At 50.7% G+C, this 25321-nt stretch overlaps 1 protein-coding gene across 3 annotated transcripts in view; it reads right to left on the reverse strand.

Moving 5' to 3' along the window:
- Positions 1–25321, reverse strand: part of CATSPERG (cation channel sperm associated auxiliary subunit gamma) — a 46364-nt gene that overhangs the window by 12469 nt on the left and 8574 nt on the right. For all 3 annotated transcript variants that reach the window (XM_053266861.1, XM_053266859.1, XM_053266862.1), the window contains exons 6-21: positions 23919–23988; positions 22827–22982; positions 20394–20565; positions 17810–17947; positions 12249–12314; positions 11389–11499; positions 10743–10793; positions 9986–10115; positions 7420–7531; positions 6775–6933; positions 4729–4847; positions 3970–4183; positions 3120–3182; positions 1960–2143; positions 1213–1340; positions 33–113 (exon numbers count right to left, since the gene is read on the reverse strand). In XM_053266861.1, coding sequence (XP_053122836.1) covers positions 33–113; positions 1213–1340; positions 1960–2143; positions 3120–3182; positions 3970–4183; positions 4729–4847; positions 6775–6933; positions 7420–7531; positions 9986–10115; positions 10743–10793; positions 11389–11499; positions 12249–12314; positions 17810–17947; positions 20394–20565; positions 22827–22982; positions 23919–23988 — 1954 coding nt within the window. The remainder of the gene's footprint in view (positions 1–32; positions 114–1212; positions 1341–1959; positions 2144–3119; positions 3183–3969; positions 4184–4728; positions 4848–6774; positions 6934–7419; positions 7532–9985; positions 10116–10742; positions 10794–11388; positions 11500–12248; positions 12315–17809; positions 17948–20393; positions 20566–22826; positions 22983–23918; positions 23989–25321) is intronic.

Genomic DNA, 25321 nt, shown 5'->3' on the forward strand with positions numbered 1-25321 from the left:
GGAACTGGAGGGGAGGAAGCTTTTCTTGCTACCTTCATAACAAGCGAACTCTTCAGAAGGTTCTTCCCACTGAGTTCTTGCCTTGGGTAAAGGCCGGCATCACTGATTGTCACCTGTTTGTTGTTGTTGCCATGAACATGGGAGTTACAAGAGAGAGAAAACATGGTGTGGGGGAGTTACGAGAGAGAGAGAGAGTCAAAGAGTTTGACCCAGAGGAGGAAAGGCCTCCGCCATCTCCTCCTCCTGCTGACAGCAGCAACTGAGACTTGAACCAGGGACACCCTGCTCTGCATGTTGGCTACAGTATGGCTGGCCAATGAGGAGCTTCTGCCTGGCTCCACCCCCAGACAGCTCATTGGTTCTCCCTGGCATGACTCAGCTGGGTCTTTTGCTGATCTGGCTCACCAGCCTCTTGCACCAGCTTTCCCCCAACCTGGTTCCTGCTGCTTTCAGAAAGAAACTTGGAGCGGGAGTGGGACCAGGACCAATTCCCACACTAGGGCGCTTGAACACTGCGAAGGGTTACTCTTCCATTCTGAGGTGGAAGCGCAAGGACAGCTGTGGATCCACATGCCTTTCAGAAGCCCCTTTCCACAGGCAAAAAGGCACTCTGCTCAAAGGGGCTTCTGCCATGGGTGCCAGTGCTATTGTCCCCTGCTAACTGAGCAAAGAGGCACCTTTTTAAAGTGGTGATTATAAAGTGGTGAGCAGGGGAGAGCAACTGGCCCTTTCCATCCCCAGCACAGCATCCCTCCAGTGGCTGTTGTAGGTGTCTATCTTACGTTTCTTTTAGATTGTGAGCCCTTTGGGGACAGGGGACCATCTTTATTTATTTTTCTCTATGTAAACCGCTTTGGAAACTTTTGTTGAAAAGTGGTATATCAATATTTGTCATATTCTCATTTGTCGTATTGCAAGCAACTGTAGGGCCAATGTGATCTCAGCATCCATGTGTTACCAGTTGCAGGGGAGTAACAGCAGGAGAGAGGGCATGCCCTCAACTCCTGCCTGTAGCCTTCCAGCAGCATCTGGTGGGCCACTATGCGAAACAGGATGCTGGACTAGATGGGCTTCCTTGGGCCTGATCCAGCAGGGCTGCTCTTATGTTGGGCTCTAGATTACTCACACTTTAGACTGGAACAGGGTTGCATTTCTCCTTCTCAAGGTGTGGCTCCACCTCCTTCAGGTTTCTAGGACTTGAAAGGTCCTTACCTCATATAGCACTGAGCCTCTGCTAATGAGTTCTTGTCTTTGCAGATGTGCATGGAGGTATTCTGGATGGGCTAAAACTACTGTAAGCCACACAGCATTGAGGGAATTTTCTTCCGCCGACTCCCCCACTGCAGGGAGGGAAAGGAAATCCAGTTTTAGTCCCTCTGAATCTATGGTGTAACCACGTGCAATGTGGCAGGCTCAGCAGAAGGTAGCTTCATAGGTTCGGTTGTGGCATCAATCTGATACAAACCCCCCCCCCCCTTCCATTATCCGGTGTCTTCCAACTCCTCTGGGAGGCCTTTGGAACTGCCTGAATGTTGCTTTGTTGAGCTCTTGCTGCCATTGGTGGGGTGCGTTCCCCATTTTTATATCACACAGTTGTGTGTTTCCTCCCTGTGGGTGTTTTTGCACTGCTGCTACATGTGGCCTTGAATACTGCAGCAGATTTCCTGCCATTTTGTCACGATCGTCCAATTTGTAAATACATATATATCTAAAAAGTGCTCTAAGTTAAATAATTGCTCTCATTAAATAATGTTACTGTATTGCACACTGCAATTTTTGTGAAGGATCTCCTTTCATGCTGTACCTCATATCGTTGGGTGGGTGCCAAGGGGGTGTTTTATTTGTTCAAAACACACACAGACAGCCCGGCTTCTCTTTCCTCTGTCTGTTCCCCCGCTTTCTTGGGCATGGCATGACTTCTCCATTCCTCCTCCCTCCATCCTAGCTGCTAGTGCTTACTGCTCTCTTTGGATGTCCTGATGCTCAAGTACACGGAGAAGGTGTAAGTGTTGTTCTTGTCCAGGAAGATTGTGACAGGCAGCTTATTATTTGAAGTCCGCGTGTAGATCTTGGCATAGTTGCTCATGTCGACGTACATGCCTCCCGAGGAATTCCTGTTGCTCGCTACGTAATAGTAGTATTCCTGGAGAGTGGGGCCAGGGTGATTGGACTGATTGAAACTTCTGGTCTACCCTATTCAGTAGGCTTTGAATTTAATCTAATAAAAGCCTGCACTCAGACAATCCAAAACCTGTTACCAAAAAAAGCTGAGATCTGCAACCTGAGTAAATAATGTAAAATAAATAAATGGCAGCAGCTCTTATTTTGCACAAGCTCTTCTGCTGTTTTTAAGTTTGCCAAGGAGCTTATAAAATGGGTTTTGCTAGTCATGGGGAGAAGGGCAAGGAACGATGCAGGGCACTAAACCTCTCCCTCTAACCAAATGAAATCTTTTTCAGCCACCCCTCTTTGCAAACACAAGGACAAGAAACCTATTTTTAAAAAAAAATAAAATTGGAAGTGGACATTCTAAGTAGCAAACTCTGCCCTGTTTCTATGCTTCCACAGAATTGCAATATTCAGGCAGATGAGAAAGCAAGTAAGTTTAAGACAAAAGCTTACAATAATTTCTTGGGCAGGGAACAAAGGGAGGAAAGCTCTTTTCTTCTGAAGGAGTTCCTTGGGGAGGGAAGCTGGTCTTGCAGAAGTGAGCCTGGTTTGCATTTGGATGGGTGACTACATGTGAGCACTGTAAGATATTTGCCTTCGGGGATAGGGCTGCAGCTCAGTAGTAGAGCATTTGCTTGAGCGCAGAAGGTCCCAGGTTCAGTCTCTGGCATCTCCAGATACTCCTACCTGAAACCTTGGCAAGCCGCTGCCAGTCAGTGTAGACCAGGGGTTCAGATGTTGGTGGACTTCAACTCCCATAACCCCCAACCACAATGGCATCTGGCCGTTGTGGCCGGGGATTATGGGAGTTGAAGTCCACCAACATCTGGGTCCCAAGGTCGAGAACCCCTGGTGTAGACAATACTGAGCTAGGTGGGCCAAGGGTCTGACTCAGGATAAGGTGGCTTCTTATGTCCCGAGGAGCGTTCTTCAAAATCTTTTTTTCTTACCGCATTTTCTTTCTTGTCCTTCCACCAGCGCCATGTAGGATCGTGGACTGGGTCTGCGTAAGGCTAGAAAGCAAAAGTCAGGGTAAGGTTCAAACAAGTTGAGGAGAGAGAGGGAAACACCACTGGGCTGGTGGCAAATGTGGCTTGCAAACCATGGTTAGGAATGCTGAAAGGAATAACAATTGGATTTTGAGTGGGGTAATCTGGATAGGAAACACAGTGCCTGCCTCCTCTAGCCAGTCCCACCAGGAGCAACAACGGAGGGCCCAAAAGGGGGTGAAACGGTGGGTGGCAACAGCTCCAGCCTTCACTCCCAGATCTTGGAAGGAGGCAGAAGCGGAAGGATGAGAGAAGGAGGCACAAGTCTGGCAGGGGCTCAGGCTGCAGCTGCTGCCTGCCTGAACAGTGCTGGGGGTCTCACACTGGGCCCTCTGCCGTGCCAGCAAGAGCAGCAGTGGTGAGTGCACAGCCTGCCTAGGACTTCCAGTGGCCAGAGGAACGGGCTGGGTAAATAAAATCTGAAGCGGCTGTGCTATCTAAAAACTCAGTGGAAAGAGAAGACTCATGGGCAAATGGGGTCCCCTGGTGGCCCATGGTGAGCACAACACCCTCGCCAGGAAGCAAGTGGCCTGGATGCCAAGGAATGGGTGCCCAGCAGCCACATTCATACTGTAAGCTTGCTGGGGCAGGGATCTTCCTTTTGCTCACATTACCTTGTAAAGTGTCACGTACATTGAGGTTCCACATGCCCGACTATGCTACACAAGAGGTTGAAACCTGGAGCCTGTGGGTAGCAGCAGAGTCCACCCCCCGCCCCCCGCCCCCCAGGAGAAACAAAACCTGCTCTCACCCTGTTGTAGGCCGAGTGCAGCCAGAGCAGCTGGAAGACAAGCCCTTGGTACACCGCCAGCGTACGGTTGTCATGGAAGCCGGTTTTGTCCATGATGTCGGGCGGCTCAGCACGGTAATGCTCCACCCGGGTGAAGCGCTGCGGGAGTGGCAGCTCCACAATGCGCAGGATGGCAAACGGGCAGGGGTGGGTGAACCGGATGTAGTCCCTTCCTCTGAGGACAAAAGGAGTAGACCAGGTTTGGAAAGGATGCACATGAGAGCCAAGCAGGCCCCAGAGTGGAGGAGGCCAAAGACGGCGCGAGACTGTTGATGGGAAGGCGGGTGGGTCACTTTCCGTCAGGGTTGCCAGGACAAGTTGCGCCCCCCACCACACACACACACACACACACACCTCCACCCTCCTGCAGGTCAAACTCTTTCTGCTGCCCTGCCAGATGTTGGAGACAATTTCAGAGTCCAACCCCAGCACAGCATCCCTCCAGCGGCTTTTGCTGACGTCTACCTTGCGCTCCTTTTTAGACTGTGAGCCCTTTGGGGACAGGGAACCGTTTTATTTATTTATTTGTTCAATTTATTTATTTATTATTTCCCTATGTAAACCGCTTTGGAAACTTTTCTTGAAAAAAAGGTATATAAATATTTGCTGTTGTTACTGCTGCTGCTGTTTATTTTTCTGTGTAAAATGCTTTGATAACTTCTGTTGGAAAGCGATATATAAATAGTCGTAAGCCAACGCCACGCCTCCTGTTTCACTCACTCATATAGGATACTTTTGTAGGCGATGGTTATCATCTGGTCGTAAGTCAAAATATAATCCAGAGGGAATTTCCGCTTGATTATTCTTTCTTTGCTGCTTCCATTCGCCATATACACCAGCTGAAAGAAGAGGAGACCAGACTTGGAGAGTTTTGGTCAAACTAGGTTACGTTAAGTTGCCCCAGTTGCTTGACTTGAAGCATGCAACTTGGGACAATGTGGTTGCTGGTTTGTATGTGTGATAAATAACAGAAGGGCTGGGGCATGTGTGTGTGGCTTTAGCCCTCTCCCCCGACCATGGTACTGAACTGGATTCCCCCTCCCCACCAGGCACACAATTTGTCCTGGGGGAAATGCAGCTTTTCCCCCCAGGGCAAATTGTACATGCTGAGGATGCATGTGTGTGCGCGCGTACATGTGTGCACATGTGATTGTGAGGGTGTGGGTGAACTTGGTGGGGGCAGAGGGTTAAAGCCTCTCTCCTTGCAAGGTCCCAGTCCACAGGGGGCAATGCAGCTGCTATTTACTGTGAGGGGGAAATGGAAGATGGTACCCAATGGTATGTTTAAAGTAACCTCTGGTTAGGTGGAACACCACAGCAACTAAGATTCACATTTGGTTCTCCGCTTCTGCCATGAACATTTAGCCCAGTACCAGTAGCCTTTCAGGCTTTTCTGCTATAGGCTCATCTTTAACTATAACCTGCAACAAGGGACCAGCTGGTAATATTTCATTTCTCCCACCATTCTTCTATCTAAAAGAGAAATCAATGCCACTAACAAAGATTAAAGCATAACAATAGCTGCCAGTTGCCCTGGGACTGCAGAAGAGGAAGGAAGAAGGAAGGGAGGGAGGGAGGAGCCACCTTGGAGATCATTTGACTGAAAGGAGCAGTCTAAATCTTCAAAACAAACAATATAAAACAGGATGCTTTTAAATTCAAATGTCTATGTTGATGAATGTCTATCTCCCATCCATTTTAAATATCCATGTCTATCTTTCTGCTTTTCCCCTGCTAACTGGGCAAAGAGGCACCTTTTACCGTGGTGATTCTCTTTATTTAGCAGGGGGAGAGTAACTGGCCCTATACAACCCCAGCACAGTACTTCCAGTGACTGTTGCTGGTGTGTGTCTTAAGTTTCTTTTTAGAATGTGAGCCCTTTGGGGACAAGGAGCCATCTTATTTGTTTGTTATTTCTCTTTGTAAACCGCCCTGAGCGATTTTTGGAAGGGCGGTATAGAAATCAAATTATTATTATTATTATTAATTATTATTATTTCTGTCTAGGGTAACCAGATGCAAAGCTGGGCAGGGTTGTTGCACTGTTAATCATTGCCAAGTACTGGGGAGCCTATCATCCTGAAAGGAGAAAAGCTGGGCCTGCTGAAATTCTCACTTCTACACAACTTTTCCATGCTCAAGGGCCCTGTTCTCCTTTGCATCTAGTCACCCTCTCTCTTTTTCTTTTTTCTTTTTCTTTTTTAAACAACCCAGAAGAAAGAAAATGAGGCTAAGGCCCTGCTGCCAACCTCCTTAAACTGGAGTCCAGCATACTAGCAGTACCTGGTCATGAAACTGTTGTAGTGCAGCTTACATCATCATGTGATGCTTCCCCGTCCTCAGCTGCATCCTGGCTGAGCCCACAGATTTCCAGAGAGTGGACCTGGGCAGATGGCAGCAGGAAACAACCGGCAGGGGCAGCATGTCCCATCCTAGGACGGGAACCCTTCAGCACCCTGGACAGATCCCAAGGAGCAGATGACTCATTCTGGAGGGTTCCTGGCTCCAACTGAGCCCTGATGTGCGCTGGATTCTGCCTCCCAGGCTTTGCCCCTTTCCTGGGGCTTGGAAAGCCTTAAAGAGGCAGTCTTCTGGCCTGGAGGCCACCACTCAGTCACCTCCCTGCTATTTCCTGCCATGTGACTGCTGTTTTCAGTGGCAGCTGCATGTTCTGGCTCACCGGCAGCTTCACCTGCCAGCCCCCCTTCCCCACCTGAAATCTCCTGGGTTTTCCCAACTGGTGCACCTGCAGCCGGACACACCCACCTCTTGCAGCTCGTCCATGTCATAGAAGACGCTGACCAGGGCCTCTTGCAGGCCATAATCTGGCGAGCCTCCCATTACCTGCAGAGTGCTGAACACATCCCAGGCTTTCGATGGATACACCTTTTTTATTTCTGAGCCACGTTCATCGGCAACCCAGATCTAGGAGGAGAAGTAAAATCTGCTCATGCACACTCTTGGCCAAAATGGATGAGGTATCAATAGCTATAGAGAGAGAGACATGTTTCCGCACCCGATTCTGGGTTTGGGGGGTGCTGAGTGTATAGTGTAGCGGAGCAATGAACAGATTCACAGTCCAATCCTAGGCACATTTAATTCTGGGTATGCATGTATGGAGTGGCTCTGTAACAACACAGTAGGAGGCAGCTTCATATGCTCATATGTCAATCACACCTTTCCCTCCCTACTTTGGGCTGTAAGCCTTTTTATTTATTTATCATATACGTACATACATACATAAATACACCACAATCTAAACTGAAAGCCTGCTGCAGGGATAGGGGTGAATGTATTCATAATGTCACAGTGCTAACCCAGCTGCACTCTGCACAACCACACCATTATTCCTCCCTTCTCCCTTCCAAAACAACCAGCCACTTGATCCATAGGAAAGACAAGTCAAAATACCTCATCTTCGTCTGTCACACAGGCAAACTGCCCATGATACGACTGAACAAAATACTTGATGAAGGATGTACTCGGGAAGTTGGAGAGGTATATGTAACTCACCATGTCGTTGCTGTCAAGAAAAACAGGAGCGAGATTGGACTTTTTTAAATATTTCAATTTCCCTCCATCCTTGCTCCCCACTTGGCTTTGGAGTGAAAATACATGAAATATTGAAAGAGGAGTCACAGAGGCGGCTTCACCTTTGGCATGAGCCTCCCATGATTCTACCAGTCGAACCTTCAGCCAGTCTGGCCTCTCCACTTAGGCAGCCTGGCCTAACTGGGTCAGGCCATGCAAATAGCCAGGGTGCATGTGCAGTGGCCTCCAAAATGGCTGCCACCACTGGAGAAAGGGCTGAAACGGCCCTTGGAAGACCAGAGGGAGGCCAGCAGGGGGAGGGGAAATGGCTGAGACACACCCCCTCCCCGCGGCTGCACACACACACACACCCGAGGCCACTAGACCTGGCGGTGAGTGTTTAAATTAATAATATATTTTTAAAAAACTTTCTAACCCCCAAACCGGCTCAATTTCAAACCAAGCTAGGGGAGTTGTTCGGGGACATGCCCAGTTTGGACTCAAACTGTACCAGGCAAACAGGTTTTGTGCACACTCCTAGAAAGAGTTCTGCCTGAAACCTTGGAGGGCTGCTGCCAGTCAGTGTAGACAATACTGATCTAGAGGGACCAGTGGCCTGACTAGGTAGAAGGCAGCTTCCTATGATCCTAAAAAGATTCCTGTGTGGAACAAGGCTTGGCCTCAGGATCAAAGTTTCTTCAGTCCTGGTCAGTGGTTGGCTGTGATCCCCGGTGTAGTCCTGGTCACAGATGGGGCGCCACATGCTGTCCTGGACTCCTGCCCCATCCCACTGGGGAGGGCCAGCCACCTTTCAGGATCCACTTTTCCGAGCTGTGGAAGTGGCATGAGGAGCGTGGAGGAGGGCAGGTGGCCAGCAGCCTCCTCTTCTCTCCTTGTGCTTCTTGCACGCTTTGCATGGAGTGCGAGGAGAGGCATTCCTTGAAAACACCCTCGAGGATCCAATGGGTCCCAAGGAGGTGCTCCAGTGGCAGCAGTGGCGGGGGGAGCACCCTGCTTCCCTGCCGGAGCCCCAATAATCTGCAGTCTGAAGCAACTGCCTCACCTTGCCTCATGAAAGGACTGCCCTCCACCCCTGGTTTGCCTACCTGCCTTTGAGCCGTGCCTCTGGCTTTGACTTGTAGTTTAGGAGTGGATAGCTTTAATTTAAACATACTCGACTAGAAGGCCATTCACATTACTAGACGGGGGGAGGCAGGATCCTACCTGCCTTTCCCCAGATGACTGGAGCCTCCTCTGGGCTCTGCCACTCATGTGCCCACATGTCCGGTGCAGCATCAGACTCCCAAAGTGGGAGAGGGAGGGGCAAGTCCTCTCGTATCCCACAATGCACCAGGCAGGCCGTGGAGAGGCAGCCCTCAGCAATGCGACAGCACGCCTCTCCCTGGCCCCGCTTTCCTCTGGACTCTCTTGTAACATGGCCACCAGCTCCTGGGAGATGCAGAAGTGGCTCCAATCACCCACATGAACAAAAGCTGAGGAAGGACAGTGGGGATTTCTGTCTTAGTTAAAGTGTGGGTCCAAATGCTAGGCTACCCACTTAGGCAGGTGCTGGGTAGGTGTGATGACCCCCACGGGGGTCATGGAGGAGGATTCCTCAGATGAAGACACAGAGCAGGTTGAAACTCCGGTTGACTCAGCAGAGCCGGAGTCGACAGGCTTGCAGGCCCCTCTGTCTCCTTCCCTTCCTGCTCCTGTTAAAGCCTCTGAGGCCTCTGAAGTCGAGGTGCCTGTCCCAGATCCCCAGCAGCGATGTGTGGCCAGAGTACAGGCTCAAAGGGACAAATGCTGCAGGTCGGAGAGACTGGCCAGAAGGAACAGGTGTTCCAGCTCTGACCTGACTGCATCTCCCTGGCAAGGCACAGCGGCTGTGATGGGCGGGACTCTCAGCACATCGCCTATTTAGAGCAGCCTGGAAGCCGGATCTGTTGGAAACAACTGGAAACAACGTCCATGGTGACCAGCCTTGACCCTGGAATCTGAATCTGTTTTGTTTTGACTGACTACAATTCGTGTGTCCCCCCGATCCTGATGTCTGTGGAATTCCCAGTGCTGACTTTGTGAAACATTTGGACTACGCTTCGTCTCTATTTCTGTCTGACTGCATCTGTCCACTCTCCCTTCCCCTCTGGAAGGAGTGATTTTGGAGCTGCTGGGCAGCCGGCCAAAACAGGTCATTACAGTAGGAGAGATTTCCATGGCTCCAGACGAGCCTCTGGACCCAAATTAACATTCTCCAAGCCAGAAAGGGCTTATATGTAAATAGCCTTTAGGTCTACTTCAGGTCTTTCAAACTCACTGACGGGGTCCCCTGCAGAAGACTCTTACCTACTACAACCACCACCACCACATGTCTGGCAGCTACAGACACAACAAAGCACACCAACCATATTCAGCAGCCCAGCAGGTTGGGGGTAAGGAATCCTACCTTTGCAAGATTACATTCCCCCAGATGTAGAATATCATACTGAAGGGGTTGAAGGACAATCCCCTCGGGACAAGGCTTGTGTTTGTATACTGTTCGTTCCCCAGCAGCATCACAAACCCTTTATCGGAGCCTGCAAAGGAAATCAAGGGGAGGGGGGCCACTGGAATGGACGCTCTGCTCTGCTTGAGAGGTTTTAAATGAGGGCGGGGGGGTGGCAGTCTCCATGAAAGAGGAGTGCCCTGGAGGGAATCTTCTCTCTCACTTTCAGCCCCAAGGAACACTGAGGCCTGCATCCGAGGAAGGCGGGAGACAGCGGGGACCAACCGCCATTCAGCACTTCCCCTCCCAGAAGAGACTGTTGCAGGGGCCTGGCCAATTTCATCACCTTTCCCCCCTCTTCCCATGCTGTCTATCTGCTTTCTGGCTGTGTTTCGAAACACTGAACCTCCCTGAATGCATTGGGAGAAAGGCAGCACAGACCCATGGTCAATGGGCCCTGTAGCTCTGTGAGCGGCTGTGGCTGGTCGTAAGGAGTCTGGGAAGTGCCCAAGGAGGTGCAGCTGCCTCTGCTTCCTGGCAGCAGCTCAGGCTCCTTTTCCTTTCTCTCTCTCCACCCCATACTGCTTGCAGGCTGGCCATTTGTCAGGTAGAGCTGTGTAGTAACCTCCTTTGGCACTCCCCTGGCTCAGATAGCCACTGCCATCTGTGAGGGAGGAGGGTTGTTTCTGCCCCGGAACAGTGTTGCTGCGGTCCTTACCTTTGGGGACAAACTTGGGGGGCTCATAGACGTGCTCAAAATACTCTCCTTCTGCAAAGGGAGCAGAGAAAACATCCAAGCATTAAAACATGTCACAAAGTGCTACTCTGCAGCTCACCATTCAATCTTGAGAGTGGGGCCTCTTTTCTGTTTGGCGGGGGAGAGCAACTGTCCCAGTGCCAGAATCCTTCCCATTTATATTTTGCAGCCGGGGGCGGGGGGCGCAACTGTCCCAGCACAGCATCCTTCCCATTGGCTTTGTAAACCGCCCAGAGATGAAAGTTTGGGGCTGTACACAAATCTGATACATTAAAAATAAATAAACAAACAAATAAATATTTGTTGGTGTGCCTTTGTGTGGATTGAGAGCCCCTTTGGGATAGGGAACTGTTTTCTTCTTCTTTTGCTACGTGAACTGCTTTGAGAACCTTTTTGTTGAAAAGCAGTAAATAAATATTCTAAACAAATAAACCACTCATTTTTCTGGTCTCTCTCCCGTCCCTGTTGCATCATGCCTGCTGGAGTCTCAGCAATTCTAGTGGGACCTACCTGTCCGCTGATTGTTTTGTGTATGATGCTTAACTGGATTGCAAATGCTTCTATAATGCTACTGAAGACTACTAATGCGCAAGAGTGTCAGTCTAACCTCGATAGAAAAAGACAATGAAGTGGTTATTCGTTTCCAGCTCGTTCACTAGTAGGATGAACTTGTTCTCCTGAGTAGAGAAGACGGCCCACACAATGCTGCACTTCGTGACTGGAAGGGAGAAAATGTCACTCAGATATGGGGACTGTACATGAACCACTTTTTGTTGTCACATACAAGGTATACATACCACCTTAAGCCAAAGTAATGTACAAGGCAAAGTCACGGTGGGTTGTGTCCTGTCACAGCCACCCAGTGTGAGCCTGGATTCCTCTTGCGTCACCATTTGCATGACAGACATGCGAACCAGTGAACGGAATGCGAGCGCTCTTGTCAGTCGTGCCCCTCCCACTGTGTGCCACATCATGGGACTACCTTTAAAAAACCTTTTTTAAGTGCCATGTGGATACTTATTCCTGGACATTCCTAGCTTGCCTTCTAAAAAGAAAAAGAAAAAGAAAAAAAGATGCAGAGACATTTTAAAAGTGACAAAACTGTTTTGGAGACTGAATGGGAGGAGGAGTTCCTTGGTGATGTTAGAGGCACCAGCTAATCAGCACCAATCACAATATGCTTTTGCTGCATATTTACAGAATGTTTTTAAATGTAATGCTCATTGGTTTAACATAACAATTAAAGAGGGGATCTCTCCAACCCAGCCCACACAATGCATGTTCATGGGTAGATTTTTGGTTTTGAATGGTACTTAGTCAAGGCTAGGAAAGCAAGCCTCCACATATCTGTTACAGCTTTATCCACCACCACCCCTACAAAAATTCCCAGCAGCTGCCTGGGACTGTGGTGGCTACCAGTAAGAAGCGGGGGCAGATTTTAGAAAATAAGGACTGAAAAACACCTACGTCTCAAAAAGTTGCACGCTGTCTTCCCATCAGACCTTTTGGATTTGGAGACATGCACAATTCCATCTATAAAATAAAGGAAACAGACAGGGTTAAAATGGAGCATTGGTTCACTTACTGTGAAGGCTTCTTCTGGTTGCTGCGGTCAAGGACCTCTTAATGGGTTATCTCCCTTACGTGCTGCAGGGCAGGACTATGTTAATTAGCTAAAAAACAGAACAGTCTAGAGCCTGAGGGGGATGACCTTGCCAGTTCTTACAGGCCAAGTTAGGAAGGAGAACTTGACCTATAGGTTAGATCTAGAAGCCGAACTACAGTCTATGTTGAAAAGAATTAGGGGTGTGTCCGAACCGGTCTGGAAGCCATTGTAAAGGCCTCCGGACTTTCCAGACCGGTTCGGATCTGGCTGGTCCGGGTCCGGGTGGGGGGGTTCCTTTAAGGGCGGGGAGGGTTTACTTACCCCCCCCGCCACTTGCCCCCGTCCAGCGCGCGTATTTAATGTAATAATTGGGGCAGCAGGATACTTCCCTGCTGCCCCTTGTCCCTCTGCAATGCCCCAGCTTTGACTCACAGTTTTGAAAATAAATTACTGCTGCCCAGTGCCAATAATGAAGTTGAAGAAGAAGCCGGCCTCCACTTCGGCGCCTCTCCGCCCGGTGGCTCCCCCAGGAGCCGCCGCCGCCTCCCAGCAGCCACTGAGAGCGGCTCTGCCATGGAGGACGTGCCGCGGCAACCCTCACTTCCGGCTACCATGCGACTTTCCCCCCACATACAGAGTGGCTGCATTCTGCCACTCTGTATGCGGGGGAAGTCGCATGGAAGCTGGAAGTGATGCAACCCTCACTTCCGGCTTCCATGCAACTTCCCCCGCATACAGAGTGGCAGAATGCAGCCACTCTGTATGTGGGGGGAAAGTCGCATGGTAGCCGGAAGTGAGGGTTGCCGCGGCGCGTCCTCCATGGCAGAGCCGCTCTCAGTGGCTGCTGGGAGGCGGCGGCGGCTCCTGGGGGAGCCGCCGGGCGGAGAGGCGCCGAAGTGGAGGCCGGCTTCTTCTTCAACTTCATTATTGGCACTGGGCAGCAGTAATTTATTTTCAAAACTGTGAGTCAAAGCTGGGGCATTGCAGAGGGACAAGGGGCAGCAGGGAAGTATCCTGCTGCCCCAATTATTACATTAAATACGTGCGCTGGACGGGGGCAAGTGGCGGGGGGGTAAGTAAACCCTCCCCGCCCTTAAAGGAACCCACCCCACAGTGCCGGACCGCAGCTCTGCGGTTCCGTGCACACCCCTAAAAAGAATGTCTCCAATCAAATCCATAGCAAAACTGACTGAGACTAACAGGTCATAAATGACTGAAATGAGTGATCCAAGGAAACAACCCTCCAGGAGCAGCACAAGAGCAGAGAAAAGGGTGAGCCAAGATGTCCCTGACCGCAGCAACCAGAAGAAGCCTTCATGGCAAGTGAACCAATGCTCCGTTCTCGACTGCTGCAATCAAGGCCATCTCGACAGGACATACACAAGCTGGTGCATATCAAGGGAGAGAGTGCTCTTGACTACTCCTGGGGAAACACCCCCTGAAGGACACGTCGGCCAAAAGCCGCCTGGGCTGAGGCATAAATGTCCATCTTATAACAGCGAGTGAAAGTCGACAGGTTTTTCCATATTGCGGTCTTGCATATTTCTAGGACTGGGGCATTGGTTGAGAATGTGGCTGAGGCCGCCGCCACCCTTATAGTGGGCCATTATTTTTGCAGGAGGCTGGATCTTCTGGGTCTCGTATACCAGGGCTATACACGATCGGATCCACCTGGCAATGGTTGTAGAAGTCACTGCCTCACCCACAGAGGCTGGGAGATAGGAAATAAACATGGAGTCCATCTTGCAGAACCACACTGACCTGTTGATGTATGTTTTTAGGCAGCGACGGACGTCCAACTTATGCCACAGTTTTTCCTGGGGGTGTTTAGGATGTGGGCAAAAGGATGGGATGAATACATCCTGGGACTGGTGAAATTGCGTCAAAACTTTAGGCCTGATAAAAGGATCTGGAATCAGGGAGACGGAGTCTTCCGCAAAGATGCAGTAAGCTCAGTGAATTAACAAACCTCTCAATTCAGATACACAACTGGTGGACGTAATTGCAACTAAGAAAGCCAATTTAAATGACAGCAGTCTCAAGGGAATAGATTTGATGAGTTCAAATGGAGCGTGTTGAAGGGTTCTCAAGACAACATTTAAGCTCCAAGGTGGAAAGCGGTGAAATGTAGGAGGAGAGAGGAGAGTTGCCCCCCCTGCAAGAACCATTTAAGGAGGAGGTGAGCAATACTTGACTTTGTGAATAGGCCTGAGATAAGACCTACCAGCGATGCTGCTTGTCTCTTCAGGGTGTTGGGTTTTAAGCCCTTGTCAAGGCCTTCTTGGAGGAATTGAAGGAGGTGGTAAATAGTCGCTTGACCCCTGGGGACAGAGTGGCGGGCCGACCAGTGCATGTGCACTGGTAGACTCTATTTGTAGATGCTCTACATGAAGTGAGGATGGTGGCAGAAACTTTATCGGAGATGCCCTTGCTCTTCAGAATCCTCCGCTCAGTCTCCACGCGGCTAGCCGCAACCAGCCGGGATTTGGATGGTTCACTGGTCCCTGCGACAGGAGGTCCGGAACGATCAGAAGGAAACACGGTTCCGCGGTGTTGAGGTGTAGAAGTTCTGTGAACCAGTGCCAATGTGTCCAGAACGGGGCCACTAGGATGACCTCTGCTTGCAGGATCTTGATGTGCCAGAGCACTCATGACAGGAGCAGAGTCGGAGGGAAGGCATATAGAATGCCTGTTGGCCAGATTGCTGACAATGTGTCAGTGTCCTCCGTGGTGCTGCATGGAAATCTGGACAGGAACCTTGGAAGCCTGGTGTTGAATGGAGTCGTGAAGAGGTCGACTATTGGCCTTTGCCACCTGTGCGCCAGTAGGTTGACGACATCTGGGTTTAGGGACCATTCACCTGGAAGTAGATCCTTCCTGCTGAGCCAGTCGGCTAGGCAATTTAGATCCCCCTTGACATGATGTGTTGAGAGGGAGGTTAGATGTTCTCTGCCCAAGTGATCAGGAGGGATGCTTCCTAGGGATTTGGAGCAGGTATCCCCCTGCCTGTTCACGTGGGCCTTCACGGTAGTATTGTCCATCTTTATCAGGATGTCTTGACCCTGTAAGGACCATTGGAAGTCATGAAGAGTGAGGTGGATGGCCCTCAACTCTAGCCAGTTGATTGAGTGTTGTTTTTCTGCAGCCAACCATTTCCCTGAGTCAAGTGCTGTTGACAATGGTCTCCCCAGCCCAATGGGTGCTGGCATCCATTGTGACTATAATTTTTGGATAGTCTGTATATCTTTTGCCCTCCAGCAGATTCTGGGGCAAGAGCCACCAGAGTAGTGACTGGCGTACTTGAGGTGGAAGAGTGAGGGACAGCTGTTTCTTCAATGCAATCGCAGACTGATAAGGCAGGAGGAACCATTGTAGTTCCCTGAGATGGAACCTGGCCCACGGCACTGCCTCCAGGGTGGCGACCATTAGTCCAAGAATCCTTGCCAAGGACATCAACTTTACTGTCGGCGGAGCGAGTGCTTGATTGATCTCTGATGATATTTGTTGGAATCTGTCCTGTGGGAGATAGAGACGGTTGTGTAGAGCAGCAATTATTACTCCCAAGTGCTGTAGTCTGTGAGATGGGAAGATCTGGCTCTTCTTGAGGTTTATTATGAATCCGTGATGCAGAAGAGCATTCAGAGTGGTCTGGAGGTCAGAGGTCGCAAAATCCTGAGACCTTGACTGAAGGAGCAGGTCGTCTAAATAGGCAAAGATCCTGACTCCCTGAAGGCAGAGGTCGGCCATCAAAGGAGCCAGGACCTTCATGAAAATCCTCGAAGCTGAGGATAGTCCAAATGTTAGGGTTGAGTACTGGTAATCCACACCTGCATATTTGAATCGGAGAAGTGCCCTGCTGCTAGGATGGATCGGGATGTGGAGGTAGGCCTCCTTTAGGTCCACCAATGTTAGTAGGTTGCTGTGTTGAAGGGATTCCGTGATTGAACGCAGTGATTCGAGGCGGAATCTGATGTGACACACCCACTAGTTTAGGTACTTCAAGTCTAGTACCGCTCTTTTGTATACGTCCCTTTTGGGGACGGTAAGCAGAATAGAATAAACGCCCCTCCCTGCCTGATCGGGAGGCACGGGTTCCACTGCTCCTATGTCCATGACGTGTTGAATGGTGTGGCTTAGCTCTGTACGCTTGGAAAAAGAGCGGGAGCATGGGGTTGGAATGAATCTGGAGGGGGGAAGGCCGTTCAGTTCTATTCTGTATCTGTGTTCTATCAGGCTTAGGACCCATTTGTCCGAAGTGGACTGCTCCCAGGCGTGGAAGAATCCCGAGAGGTGGCCAACCAGGACAGAGACATAAGTGCTACTTTGGTTGCTTCAGAGAAGCCTTGTCTGGTTCCTGTGGCCCTGGCTGGAAAGCACTGGCAGTTCCATGCCCCCCTCTGAGGTCTAAAGTCCCTGTCCCGGGCCCTGAAGAAGAGACGAAAGGACTGAAAAGGCTTTCTGAAGTTCGGTCTTTCCTGTTTGCATGGAGCCGAAGACATCATTTTTCATTTGTCCTTAAACTCTACAAGGACGTCCTTGAGAGCCATCTCCCCAAAAAGCTTCGTGCTATCATAAGGCACCACTGTTAAGTTGGTTTTGGAGGTGGAGTCAGCTTGCCAGCAATTTAGCCATAAGTGGCGTCTGCCCACTACTGCTTCAGCAGAGGCCCTAGAGGAGAACCTCCTAATGTTCCTGTTGGAAGGAGTAAAAGCGAGACACTACCGCCATAAGCTTCAGATTTAGTGTAGGAAAATAGTGCAGGGTGGGGTCATCCCCCTCAGGCTCTAGACTGTTCTATTTTTCAGCTAATTAACATAGTTCTGCCCTAAAACACGTGAGGGGGATAACCCATCGAGATGGCCTTGATCGCAGCAAGCGAGAATGGCTGGTTCACTTCCCCTTCCTGATTGACAAAACCTCCAGCTGTCAGCAGGTCCCTACCCCAGTTCATAGACTAATTCCCAGACAAGCTGCACTCCTTCCTAACACTTTCTCTGTATCAAAAAGCCAGGGGGAGCCCTAGGTATTGTCGTTCCTGAGACGAGGCACACAATGATGCCTTGCCCCATGGTGCTGGTGGGGGCCAGCCCCTTTCCAAAACCAACCCTTGCAAGCTTGGAAAGTGCATAGGCAGGGAGGATGAAACATGGCCAGCAACAGCCTCCTCATGCTTCTTGCAAGGTTAGCAAAGCGTGTGAGGAGAAGGGGCGCTCCTTGCAAAATCCGCAAGAGTCAGATCAATCCCAAAGAGCTGCTCCAATGGCAACGGCAGAAAGCATCTTGCTGCCCTGCTAGCACCCCAGTAATTTGCCACCTGAAGCAACCTTGCCTCACCTTGTTTCAAGCAAAGGCAGCCCCTAGTGAAGGGACACAGTGCACCAAGCTAGGCCTCCATCCAGCAGATATAGCAAAAGAGACATACCTTTAGAAGTAATAAGGAAGAATTCTCCCTCCTGCCAGCCACCACCAAGGGCAATCACATACTCGGTGTTGTTCTGAGCAAAATGCACCGGGTTTAGATTCTTCACACAGACATTGTTTAAGATGCGCGCCCACAATTCTAAAGGAATATAAGGGAAGGAGGGGGGAGGGGTTCCTTTATGGCAGTGGTTTCCAAATTGTGTCCTGTGCAACTATGGGGTAGCTTAGAAGCACACCAGAGTTTCCTCAGTGGGTAGATCAATAATGACAGGGGGACCAGGCTATCAAAAATGCCACACATCAAGTGGGGAGGGAGTAGCAAAGTTCTATTCTTAGAAGAGAAACCCCTCTGATCTACCCACACCTACTAGTGCAATGGTGAGTATCCCTTCTCCTCTTCCCTCCCTCCCCTTCTGCTTTCTTTCTCCCTCTTTCTCTTTCCATCTCTCCTTCTTTTTCTCATCTTCCCCCAACCATTGCTGAAGGGGGAAGGGAAGGCTGGGCTCGGGGTGGGGTGGGGAACTGGGAAAGACGTTGTAAAATACAAAATGTCAAAAAACATTAAATTAAAAAGGGGGGGGAGAAAAAAAGGAAAAAAGAGAAGGGACCTCCAGCACGCCTTCTCGCTGCTGCTACCTGACGTGCCTGTGTGACTCACTCAATCGGCATGCTCTCAGTTTCAGTGAGTGAGTCTGTGCGGAGCATGGCTGGCCGGGAGCAGCCATGCTGAGAGGCAGGCAGGAGGCAAAAAGAAGTGGGTACTGAACCATTTTGGCTGCATTGGGTGGGGGTGAGGAGGGGGTGTAAGCTTTTAGCAAGGAACACAAGGAAGAGCAAGAACCACAAAGACAGTGCCCAGGGACTAACCTGGTAGCAGAGCACTGAAATACAGCACAAAGAGCGGGGGTTCAAGTCACACCATGAGAAAACTCTAGCTTCTTTTACACAACCATTTGGGGCTGGGTAGGAATGGGTAGGTAGTGGGGTGGGTGGGAGCAGGTGAGCTGCTATTCCACCAGCAGCACACAAATGGGTCCTAAGTCCCTCCAGCAAACACACAAGCAAAGCTGCCGAGGGTTCTGGTGCTGAACTCAATAGCTGGAAGCTCCGCCCTTCCATGGAAAGTCCTCCCAGGGCCCGTATGCCTTCCCAGCATGCTTTGCACTGCCAGCAGACTGGAAAAGCTTCATTACATCAGCAGCTGCCCTCCCATTGGCCATGAAGAAGCAGGAGTTGGACCCAGCCCTGCCAACACCACTCCAGCTTTGGTATCATAGAATGTGAAGGCTAGAATGTCCATTGGCACCACTGTAGGCACAACTCTCAATGGTTTCCATGCAGGGAAGGGCATGCTGTATGCTAGTTGCTAGGCAAAACAGGCGCAAGGGTTCTCGTGGCCAGAGAATCGGGGTAGGAGGGCTCTTCTCTCCTTCACACTCAGTAAAAAGCTGGATACAAAAGCTGGGTATTCCTGCTGGAAGCAACATAGGCTGGAGGGGAAAGCATGGGTTCTAACAATCATGCAAATCTGGGTAGCTCACATCTTACCCCAATATTACTGGTTGTGAGAACCAGCCTACTGAATTATGACTGCAAAGTGAGTCAGAATCCTAGTTTCCATCATGGCTATGGAGCAGAAGTAGGAGGGGAAATGGTTTGGGGCTCTCAGCTTGAAAACTATGCCTCTCTTTTGTCACAAAACATTATGCCGTCACGGGGGAGGGGGGCAGCATAAGCTCAAACATAGGGTTCTAACCAAGTTCTACTTCTCCCCAGTTGTCACTTCTGCCTCTTGTCCCGACAGAGTGATGCTAGCATCACAGGTACACCAGCATGACATAACACCAGTGCAACTGTTGTGCTACACCAATGAGAGTCCCTCATTTGTACACCGCCTAGAGATGTACATATCAGGTGGTATAGAAATATGATAGCTAAATAGATGTATCTCTTCAGATCCACTTGTACAAGGAATCTTAAGCTGGCATCCTGTTAATGGCTATCCCCACTCCCTCCCCCCCCAAAAAATCTGGAACAGTAGTTCTGAATGGGGGACCGGGACAGAGCCACCATTGGGCAAAGGGGTTCAAAGATCCTGGGCTGCCACCAATCAGGGGCAGATGACATGCAGCCCTGTTTGGAACCGAAATCGGCCCGCGCTGAGTTGGCAGTGCGGCACAAGTGGCAGGGAGAGCGACTCCTGGCCTCGCTGCCAATGCAGTGGGGCCGATTGATCTCCCTCCCAAACGGGGCCGTGCAGCCCCATTTAGAAGAGAGATCGGCCTGCACTGCATTGGCAGTGCAGCCAGAACGGCTTTCCCTGCCTTTAAGGCTAGCCGGGCCCCTATGTCTGATGTCAGACACAGGGGTGGGGCCAGGAGGCTGCGGTGGCGGCCACACACAGACCACCGCCAGCCTGCCTACGCTCCTGTGGGGGACTGAAGTCCCTTGCCACGGAGGGGGGAAGGATTCTCAGTGCCAAACTATCATTCCCAGGATTCTTTGAGGTAAGCTGCGACCAACCGAATAATAGCAATGTACACTGGCAATGTAGGTCTGCTCTTTGGCTTTTGGGGCTCACCTACCAGAGCCAGAGGTGTTAAGCTGCAAGATAGGGTAGCTCCCAGTGAAATAGTACACTAGCTGGTTCTGTCGGATGAAGAGAGTGCTTTCTGTGGAGATGGTGTCAACAATGGAAGAGGAGAACGTCGCCTGCGGGCACGAGAGGGAGCCAATCCAGCAGCTGTCGATGCCCAACTGCAGCAAAAAGGATAAAACACAGGGACAAGGTAGGCCTTGTCTTACTGGTGGAAATGGGGGAGCCGTTCCTATTGAGCACAGATCAATGGGGAAGGTTCCCATGTTACTCTGTACTCTCAGTGCCTTCTGTGTTTAATTGTTGTAACGTTCCCCACAGACCCCGAGAACTGTAGTTTGACAGGGCACTGAGCACTTTCTGCTAGCCCTCTCACTTAACTATAGTCCACATGTTTCTTGGAGATAATGCTGGAAGTCCATGGTGCAAATACACCCTGAGCCCTCTCAAAAGGGGTGATCGAGAGATTCAGCTTCTGGCTGCTGTGTGTGAGCTAAGACCAGGCAGACTGACAGGAGTGGCTGAGTGCCAGGTAAGGGGAGAATTCTGGGCGCTTTCCAGACTAGCTACTGAAACAGCAGCAAAATGCCTCCGTTCAGGCGAGTCGCACTTGGAACGTAAACAGCAAGGGGAGCAGTCTCACAGCAACTAACAACCCGAACAAACAGCAACTTTTTCACGCCACATGTATGACCTTGCTCTATATCGCAGCTATTAAATTCACAACAAGGCATTGGAAATGTGAACAGCACCCTGCTGTCCCCATAGGAACTGCGGTGTCACAACGCAGGAAGTGTGGAAGCACATGTCCAAGATATGCCCTGACCCCATTGTCGGGTCTAGTCTGGAAAGCACCCTGTTGATGCCTCTGTTGATATCTGGGGAGGGCGAAGTAGCCCTTTGCCTATGACAGGACTACTCAGCTGTGGACCTCCAGCTGTTTTGGGTGCTACAGCTCCCAGTATCCCCAGCCACAGTGGCCAACAGGCAGGGATGATGGGAGCTGTAGGCCAACATGTGCAGGAGGGCCAAAGCTGGGCAGCCTTGGCCTCTGCCTCAGCACCAAGTCACACGTGACATCAAGCCCTATCATCTTTAGAAGACATGCTTAACCCAGCAGCGGACCAGAAGTGATCCTTTCATCTATACAAATTAGCCACAGTGACCTACCACCAGCAGCACCACCCAGACCAGGAGTGTGTGTGGTACACAGATGGGGGAGCGGGAGAAACACTCCCCCCACCGCACTGTTTTCATGTTGAAAATCCACCCTCCCAAGCAGTGATGTGCCCCCCCCCCCCAAAATAGAATAGATTCTGTCTTGCCCTTCACAAAAGGAAAAGTCCATAAAAACAGAAAAGCACCAAGGCTACTCTGCCTAATCAGAGCAAGACAGGGCAGAACTGGGACCTCAGGGGAAGCTCCTCCCACTCACAATAGGGGGTCTCTGGGACTCTTTTTGATTCTGATTGGCCCTGTCTAGGAGCAAACGGAAGAGAGCAACCCGCCTTCGGATGCACTCCTCCCCTGCTAAAGAAGTATTAACCCCATCTCTACTACAAACATTTATATACTGCTTTTCAACAAAGGTTCTCAAAAGTAGTTTGCACTGAAAAATATATAATGATCAATATGGCCCCCTGCCCCTAAAGGGCTCACACTCTATAAAGAAACATGTTAGACACCAGCAACAGCCTCTGGAGTGGTGCTGTGCCGAGGTTGGAAAGGGCCAATTGCTCTCCCTCTACTAAAAACGAGAGAATTGCCACTCTGAAAGGTACCTCTATGCTCAGAGAGCAGGGGTTGGCACCCCTCACCATGTGCCACACTCCCAGTCCAGATCAGAGGGAATCTGAGGCTAGCTTTTAAAGATAACAGGCCCAATGGTGGTCTATGTCTGGGTTATTGCCACCTTCTTAAGAGGGGCTTAATGTCAGGTGTAGCTTGGCCCTCGATCAGGTAGGAGTGAGTTAGTGGGCAGAGCCAAGATCCCTGAGTTTTCTTCAGCTCAAAATATTTATTTTATTTATTGTTACATTTATATCCCACTCTTCCTCCAAGAAGCCCAGAGCGGTGTACATGGCTGTGTTTATCCTCACAACCACCCTGTGAGGTAGGTTAGGCTGAGAGATATGTGACCACCAGCCTCAAGTCACCCAGTGGGTTTCATGGCGGAATGGGGATTTGAACTCTCGGGCAGCTTCCCCCAGTCCTGCCTCCCGAGTCGCCAGCCACTGGAGCGAAGGCTTTCAGCATGCTGAACTTGCCAAATGGCAGATCCACTGCACGCAGCATGCTGTGTTCAAAAACCTAGAGCTGGTGATTATTGGGCCACCACCAGGGAGGTCCTGCTGCCCACAACTAACCAAGAGGTGCTGTGCACAAGACAGGCCATGCCAGGGCCTCTTTTTCCTGTACATACCTCTATTGAAAAGAAATCTTCATATCCCGTGTCTGACAGGAGGACAATCTTGCTGTTGGGGATCCCGCCGAGGATAAGCACAGGGGCATGTTTGTAAGTATTCCACAGAGGACGCGACTTGTGGTCCAGAGCCAGGAACTCCCTCAGTTTGAGTACCTTGATGGGTGGAAGAGGAGAAGCAGAGGGAAAAGGACAAAGGCAGTGTTTGTCCAACATACTGTGCCACAGCTGACACATTCCACAGAATCAAGTGGTGATCCTGGATCTAGACTGCTCTGCTTCAGGCTGCAGGTGGGGAACTGTATGTTTGAAAGCTGCTGCTGCTGCTGCTGCTGCTACTGCTACTGCTCAAAATCTTGAACTTGTTTACTCAGAAGTCCCACTAATTCTAATGGATTTTACTTTTAACTAGCTTAACTCACGCAGAGCATCTGCACGCTAGTACTTGATTGCTCCCCTCACCTCAGAGATCTCTCCACCACCATCACCTGAGCCGCACTCCTGCTCCTCCTCCTCCATCCCTTTACTCCATCCCCCTCACCCCTCTTGGTCGTGGCTGCAGCATTGCTGGCACCTATTAGCCAAGCTGCAGCCCCCTGAGTTAACAGAACTTGTTCATCTTGTTTCCTCCTCTAATTCACACAAAGGCAGCCTCCTTTTCCTGAAAGGGCAAATACACCAGTATTTTACACCAGTCTCCAGCTTTCTACATTTTCCTGGCTGCTGTGGAAAAAGCCATTCCTGAGATCTGAATGGCCCAAAGGTACAAAGCAGACCCATGGTAGTGCTGAGGGGAAGCAGAGAGCAGGGCTAGGTTCTTCCGGAAAGAAACAGAATCAGGGCAGCCCCCAAGGAACGTTCATACTCAAAATCCCTTGGGCAGTAAGGTGTCTTCTGTGCACCTCTGAGGATTCTTCCTCTTTCGTTCTTCCACACAAGTCCACCTCAGCTTCAGGAAGGCGTTTTTCGGTGGTGGCCAAACATGCACCTCTTTGGGGAGCAAGCAGGCTGCATTTCCTTGTCCGCTCATGGTCCTCTGAGCCCTGCCTGCCTCTGTTAAACTCATCCCCCACCCCATCAATGGCAGCTCACCTTCCTTCCAATCCTGAAGAAAGCCCTCTTGTTGCTCATGTATGCAAAGCCGTTGACATTGATGGACATCCTAGGGGCAAAGAGAAAAAGAATTACTTCATGTGTGGCATTTCCCTCTGTCACCTTTTGGGTAATGCACTCAGAGGAATGAGAGACATGAGGAACAAGGGAAGGGGAAGCAAGAGGAACTGAAGAGAATGACTCTTCCATACGGTTACATAACAAAATGACACAGTAGCCAGCAGGTGGCATGGCCACTGACAAAGCCCCTGGCCAGCTGGGAAGAGCCAAATGAAAGTTGTTGGACCCAGCCAGGCTGGTGGAAGGACTCCTGTTGCCTCACCCTCACTCTCTCCGTAACCCTCGGGAGGGCCCTGCATTGCCCCTGCTGCCCGTGCCCAGCTTAGGAGGCAGCGGCATCCTGGTGCAGGCCCCCTACGGCAGACATGGTCTTGCTGCCATGGTCTCCACTGCGGGCAGAGGTGGGGCGTCCAGGCCTAACAGGCCCAGCCAGAGAGTGGCTACTAAGTGGCAAGACGACGGGAGGGAGGCACAGGACAGATTGGGGAAGTTGGGCATTTCAGGGAGGAGCCAGAAGGTAGGTGAAAGGGCGTGGGGGATGCACAGCTCTAGCGAAGCAGGCAGAGCCCAAGGTTAAGATGGACAATAACAGAGAAGACCTGGGGTGTCTGGGGAGAGACCAGGTCACAGGTGAAGGGAGTCCACAGGAGGAGGCATATATATATATATATATATATATATATATATATATATATATATATACACACACACACACACACACTCGCCGACCCCTCACAGAGCATCTGTATGCTCTTTGGGGCCAGTGGTTACCTCTTCCCTCCCTCCTCTGCCCTAGTCTCCGGTCGCCTCCGCAGCCGGGCCAGGCTGCCGAGCCGAGTGCCGCCGCCCGGCCGAGTGCCGCCTCCACAGTCTGCCACCTGCCTCCGTGGCCGGGCCTGCCGCCGCCACTTGCCTCCGTGGTCGGGCCCGCCGCCGCCTCTGGCCTCCGCCGCCCAGCCAATCAGCTGGGCGCCAGGACACACATTCCAAGGCACACCCAGAAAATATATATATATATAAAAAATATCTCAATTTAGGCTTTTCTTCTCCCAGCAAAAACAACTCCCATAATCCCCAGCCACAGTGGCCAATAGCCAGGGATTATGGGAGTTGTAGGCCAACATCTGGAAGAGGGCCGAAGTTGAGTAGCCCTGGGCTGGGCTAACCCAAGGAGTGTTCAGACGTGGGATTCGTTGCTCCTCTAATGTCTCCTTATCTGCCAGTTAACAAACACAAAACTCCAACATTGAAAAGACTCCAATGCAAAGCTCAAGGCATATAGTTACTCAAGATTTTCCATTTCACAACAGTAGCAACAGCAA

The sequence above is a fragment of the Hemicordylus capensis genome, chromosome 7, assembly GCF_027244095.1.
Source record: "Hemicordylus capensis ecotype Gifberg chromosome 7, rHemCap1.1.pri, whole genome shotgun sequence".
NCBI classification, from domain to species: domain Eukaryota; kingdom Metazoa; phylum Chordata; class Lepidosauria; order Squamata; family Cordylidae; genus Hemicordylus; species Hemicordylus capensis.